The 6,101-nt window shown below is 61.9% G+C and overlaps 1 protein-coding gene across 1 annotated transcript in view; it reads left to right on the top strand.

Moving 5' to 3' along the window:
- Slc9a3 (solute carrier family 9, subfamily A (NHE3, cation proton antiporter 3), member 3) overlaps window positions 1-5,044 on the top strand; it is a 13,595-nt gene extending 8,551 nt beyond the window's left edge. The window contains exons 9-15 of the mRNA XM_013013823.1: window positions 273-542; window positions 2,572-2,687; window positions 3,124-3,253; window positions 3,395-3,571; window positions 3,797-3,869; window positions 4,144-4,257; window positions 4,791-5,044. Of these exons, the coding sequence (XP_012869277.1) occupies window positions 273-542; window positions 2,572-2,687; window positions 3,124-3,253; window positions 3,395-3,571; window positions 3,797-3,869; window positions 4,144-4,257; window positions 4,791-5,044 (1,134 nt within the window). The remainder of the gene's footprint in view (window positions 1-272; window positions 543-2,571; window positions 2,688-3,123; window positions 3,254-3,394; window positions 3,572-3,796; window positions 3,870-4,143; window positions 4,258-4,790) is intronic.
- Window positions 5,045-6,101: the final 1,057 nt, after the last annotated feature.

The raw sequence follows: 6,101 nt of genomic DNA, 5'->3' as shown, positions 1-6,101 counted from the left end.
CGGGCCGAGCCTCCAGGCAGTGTGGTCTGGGGCTATCACTGGCCACGGGCCGAGCCTCCAGGCAGTGTGGTCTGGGGCTATCACTGGCCACGGGCATCTTCACTCTAGACCCTTCCTGCACCACCTGTCCAGGTCAGATGCTGACCTGGAAACTTGTTCCGAATGTAGCACAGATGACAGCTGCCTTGGTGCACGCGTGTAGATGATAAGCACTGCCAGACGGGAGAAGAAACGGGGCACGAGGCAGGGCAGCGGAAGGCCGGCACCTTCAGGGTGTTCATAGAGCCCAGCAGGGAAGGGGGGTCTTGCCGGGCCATCCCTTCTGTGGGGACCTCTGTCTGCCCTCACCCTGTGTGTGTGTGGGGGGGGGTCAGGGTCGGGCACTGGCCGATGTTGTGTGCTGTCTGCCCAGGTGGTCCAACTTCGACAGGAGGTTCCTCAGCAAGGTCCTCATGAGAAGGTCAGCCCAGAAGTCTCGAGATCGGATTCTAAATGTTTTCCACGAGCTGAACCTGAAGGATGCTATTAGCTATGTGGCTGAGGTACCAGAACATTCCATTTGTCTTCAGCTGGAGAACTGAGGGCTAAGGCACATGGACGTTGGGTGTGGTCTGGCAGGGAGGGGCATACCCCCTGCGTGCGTGGCCCCTACATGTCCTCCAGTGCTCCAGAAATAGGGTTAGTGCCCCATCCCTCATGAGAAACAGGCACAGACCCAGGACTCTCCCTTGGGCAATGGTTGTGGTGTGTCTCAGTGTGACGTCAGACCTCTGAACCCCTGTCTTCAGAGACAGGAGAGGTCAGGAAAGCAGGAAGAGAGTACTGGACCAAGGCCCCTGACATACACATATGTGTGCACAAGTAGACACACACATAATTGCACATGCCATACATGTGTGTACTCATGCATGCACACAAACACAGGGGTATACATGTGCACAATCACATGCACACACACGGGTACAGTACAGATGCATACACATATGTGCTCATTCCTGCACTTATGCCTGTGCACACATGCATACAACTCATTCATGCAATGTGTGTGCATGCAAACACCACACACAAGTGTGTAGGTGTACATCTATTCATAAACATATATGTATGCATGCACACATGTGGTCAGCATATGCAGTGTATAATGTATGCATGCACAAACACATGTATGTGTCAATGCACATATATACACATGTGCATGCACACACATGCCTATTCACACATGGCACACATAGATGTGCAGACACACCAAGGAATCACAAGAATGGTGCCTCTATCTCCTGCCTCCCCCAGGCAAATAGGCCTCTCCCAAGTCTGTTAGGGACAGAGTAAACAGCTCTCACACACGCGTGCGTCCCACCTCCAGGTGGGACCTTGGAGAGCCAGGTTGGCAGTGGGGGGAAGGGCAAGGCACTGGCTGTGTTCAGCAAGCACCCACCTCAGCCCCGGCCGGAGAACAGGATGTGTGGGGTCAGAGGAGTGAAGGGCAGGTCACGGCAGGTCCTGGAAGACAGAAGCCATGTGTGTGACCATTCGTGCCCCGTCCTCCTGTGTCCCACGTGTGTCCCACAGATATTCCCAGCCCCGGGCTCTGTGGGTTTTAACTCTGCACAGGTCCTCCAGGACACTGCCATTCAGGGTGGCCTCAGCCTCAGAGATCATGCAGAAGGCGAAAGACCCAACTTTTGGGGGCCTTGGATGCCCTGGTCACCTCTGCGACTCGAGGGAAGATGGAAGGGGCTGGGCTGGAGGTCTCTGAGCTGCTCCTGGGCTCTGACCTCCTTGTAGTGTGGGTGCCAGGCAGGGATGCGCTTTCTCTCGGTCCCCCACCAGCCAGTGTATCCTTACCCATCACCCCAGAAGCCATGGCTCCCGGGCCCTGGGGTGGTGAGTCCACAGCTCTGGTCCTGCCCTGTGCCTGTTCCCACACACGGCCAGACCCCCAGCCATGCTCCTTGGCTTGGAGAGCCGTCTGCTTTCCTCCTGATGTTGCCTGGCACTCTTGGAGCCCCAGGACACCCTCCCTGATCTGACCTGGTCAAGGGAAGCCAGCTCCTGGACCTTCCCCCGAGTGTCTCCTCTGAAGGAAGGCACAGGCCTGTCCGATCTTGAAAACTGTGGAGGACAGCCATGAGGACATAGTTACAGAGGGACGGACACCGGCCAGGACTGGCTCTCTTCCCTCTTCAGGCTGTAGACCACCATGACCTGTGCTCCAAGGTCGTGCCCTTGGCTGACTCCCACCCATCCGGCTGTGTTGTCTTCACCTAAGACTGCTCTGGGCCGGAGGCCACCGCCCGCCATGTGCATGGAGGGTTCTCAGGCCCGGGTGCTGCCTCCCCAGGCAGTTCTGTCTTGGTTGCCCCGGGGGCTTGGCTATGGCTTCTCAGCTCATGGTTTGTCTCAGCCTGCTCAGAGCAGTGGGGTGTTGTTCACAATTACACAAGGGCTTGGGGTGGGCCAGCCACCCCGGCTCCGTCTCTGTTTGCTAGGACCCCGGGCTGGTGTGAGCCTTCGCCTGGCAGGCGCTGCGCGCTGGCGCCATTTGCTCAGGAGGTTGTGTCTTCCTTGCAGGGAGAGCGCCGAGGGTCTCTGGCCTTCATTCGCTCCCCAAGCACAGACAACATGGTCAACGTGGACTTCAGCACACCTCGTCCGTCCACCGTGGAGGCCTCTGTCTCCTACCTCTTGTACGTGTCTCCAGTGACAGGTTTTGGAAGAGGCTTTGGAGCCTGCTGGTGGGCGCGGGTCCCTCTAAGCAGGGGTTGTAAATGGGGGTGGCCCAGGGCCGGAGCCTACATTTCCTCCTGAAGAAGTCCACCCTAGGCAGGAAGAAGGGAGGGGGGTAACGGGGAAGGAGGGGGTAAGGGGGGAGGGAGGGGAGAGGGGGGAGGGAGAGGGATGGGGGAAAGGGACCCACAGCAGCCTCTTCTGGGCCGGGATATGGAAGGTGGCTGGAGCTCCTAGCTACGCTTTGGAGGGGATCCTGTGAGCGGGTGTGGGTGTGTGAGAAGGCCAGAGGGTCTGTGGGAATCAATCCAAAGCCTTGAGGAGCAGAGAGCTGGCCCAGTGTCCGGGGGCCCAGGCCTGGGCGGGAGCTCCGGACTAAGCAAGGGTCCTGTGCAGGAGGGAGAACGTCAGCACCGTGTGCTTGGACATGCAGTCCCTGGAACAGAGGCGGAAGAGCATCCGAGACACCGAGGACATGGTCACTCACCACACGCTGCAGCAGTACCTGTACAAGCCCCGGCAGGAGGTGGGCTGGGGGGCGGGCCACGCGCTGGGGCGCCTGGCTGGCGATGGGGTCCGTCCCGAGCCCGCCCCCACGCGCTCCCCCCCCACCCTCCCTGCGGGGATCCTGTGCCGCCCAGCCTGACCACTGCGGCCACCTCTGCAGTACAAGCACCTCTACAGTCGGCACGAGCTCACACCAAGTGAGGACGAGAAGCAGGACAAGGAGATTTTCCACAGGACCATGAGGAAGCGCCTGGAGTCCTTCAAGTCAGCCAAGTTGGGCCTCAACCAGAATAAGAAGGCAGCAAAGCTGTACAAGAGGGAGCGCGCGCAGAAGCGGGTAAGGTGCTGGGGGCTGGGGTCACGGGTCAGGGAGAGAGAACAGGCCAGGCTGTTGGTGCGGCTGGGGTCATGGGCAGGGTCATCCGCCGGGGTGTGAGGTGGGGGGGTCACGGGTGGGGTCACTCCACGGCCTCTTGGGCAGCTCCACGGCCCAGGCCCCCTCCCCTGGGCCCGGCCCCCGGCCTGGAGCGGACGCGTCTCCAAGGACCCCTCTTGTCCACAGAGGAACAGCAGTATCCCCAATGGAAAGCTGCCGGTGGAGAATCCCACACTCAGCTTCATCCTCCAGGAGAAAGGTACTGCGCACCCCTCCCCAGAGGACCCCCGGCCTGGGGCTCCAGCGCCCTCCACCCCCCGCCCTGCCCACCCTCAGTCCCAGTGCTGCCTTTTCTTCCTGTTCAACCCCCCCCCCAACAACAAAAGGCCAGCCACACATAGGGGGCGTGGGGGTCGGGCAGGGTGCGTCCCCATTGATGCCAGCACTGCAGGGTCAGAGCAGTAGAGAACAAGCCCACGGCACACAGCAAGCGTGTGACCCGTGTCACCCTCACTCCTACCTCCTCCCCACAGAGCTGGAGCTTTCAGAGCCGGAGGAGGCCCAGGACTACCAAGCAGAGGAAACCAGCGGGGGAATCGAGTTCCTAGCCAATGTCACGAAGGACGTGGCCTTAGACTCCCCAGCAGGTGAGAGCGGAGGCCGGGCCAGGCTCCCAGCCGTCCTCCTCCGCTCAGATGGCTGGCGCTTCTGGCAGATCAGCCAGGGTCTCTGTGTGGAGAGCAGGAACGTATGCCCAACCTGGCTGCAGTTTGTGGGGTCCCAGGTTGGAGGGAAGGCTTGGCGTGCGCGGCCCCACAAACTAAAAGGTACAGTACTGTCCAGTGCTGGGGCTCATGCCTATAATCCTAGCTGAGATCTGGAGGACTGTCACTCAGGACGCCCCTGCAGTTAAGCTTGTTAGACTATCTCCAAGATAGAAAAAAATAATAACAAAAGCTGGGCTAGAGGCATGGCTGAAGTGGTTAGAGAGCCAGCCGAGCAAGCGCTGCGTGTGAGGCCCTGCGTGCAGGCCCTGGAAGCAGCCACAGGAGAGAGAAGAGAGCCGGACGGGCCCTCCAGCGCCTGCGCAGGCGACGGCGACCGAGCAGCTGGCGTCTGCCCCTCCTCCCGCAGCTGCAGATGCTTCTCGGAGCTGACCGGCTGCTGCCCTTTTTCCTAGGCATTGACAACCCGGTGTTCTCCCCGGATGAGGATCTGGACCCGAGCCTCCTGTCCAGGGTGCCGCCCTGGTTGTCCCCTGGGGAGACCGTGGTACCCTCTCAGAGGGCCCGAGTTCAGATCCCCCACTCTCCCGGCAACTTCCGCCGTCTGACGCCATTCCGTCTCAGCAACAAATCGGTGGACTCCTTTCTTCTGGCCGATGGCTCGGAGGAGCGGCCTCCTGGCGCTGTCCCGGAGTCCACACACATGTAACGGGTCCTTGTTCCCTAACACCTGCTCTTTTCTCAGCTGTTTTCTTCAGGTCCCTTTCCAGACTCTCCTCAGCTCTCTTTTCCCTCTAGAACCTGTCCCCAGGTCCTCTGTGTGGCTGACTGGTCTGAGGTCTGGCACGGTGGCACATGCCTATAGTCCCAGAACCCGGGAGGCAGAAGCAGAGCCTGGGCTTCACAGGGTGCCCAGGCCGGCAGGGGCTACGCACGGAGGGAGGTGGGGATCTGACTTGCGGGGACCGTGAGGAGTTCCTTCAGATCTCTAGCTGGCCATAGGCTGTGGGGTGGTGGCTGGGTCTCATGCGTGTCCAGAGGAACCGGAGCGGAAGGCTAGGAGCCACCAGGGAGTGCTAGGGGACAGGTCTGGGAGAGTAGGGGTCGCTTCCAGCCTCCGACTGCTGGGGAAGGGGCAGGGGAGGCTGGGAAGGGGCAGGTGGGTCCTGGGGGATCCAGGGTGCCTGGGGGTCCGGGGGCCTGGGGATTCAGGGAGCCTGGGGAATCTGGGGGGTCCGGGGAGCCTGGGGATCTGGTGGTCAGGGAGCCTGGGGAATCTGGGGGGTCCGGGGAGCCTAGGGATCCGGTGGTCGGGGAGCCTGGGGGCCTGGGGATCCGGTGGTTGGGGAGCCTGGGGGCCTGGGGATCCGGTGGTTGGGGAGCCTGGGGGCCTGGGGATCCGGTGGTTGGGGAGCCTGGGGGCCTGGGGGTCCGGTGGTTGGGGGGGTTGGCAAGTTGGGGGATCCAGGAGCCTGGGGGGTCCAGGGAGACTGGGGGATCCGGTAGCCTGAGGGGTCCGGGGAACCAGGAGGTCCAGGGTTCTGTGGGACCCGGGGGTCTGTGGGGCCCGGGGTTCTGGCGGGGCCTGGAGGTCTGGGGGGCCCGGGGGTCTGTGGGGTCCGAGGGACTGTGGGGTCTGTGGGTCTGTGGGGCCGGGGGTCTGTGGGGTCTGTGGGGCCCGGGGATCTGTGGGGCCGGGGGTCTGTGGGGCCCGGGGGTCTGTGGGGATCTGTGGGGTCCGGGGATCTGTGGGGTCTGTGGGGTCC

This window comes from Dipodomys ordii, unplaced genomic scaffold (genome assembly GCF_000151885.1).
Source record: "Dipodomys ordii isolate 6190 unplaced genomic scaffold, Dord_2.0 Scaffold21, whole genome shotgun sequence".
Classification (NCBI taxonomy): Eukaryota; Metazoa; Chordata; class Mammalia; order Rodentia; family Heteromyidae; genus Dipodomys; species Dipodomys ordii.
The sequence above is the reverse complement of the archived record's forward strand: the minus strand, read 5'-3'. Positions and strand labels throughout refer to the sequence as shown.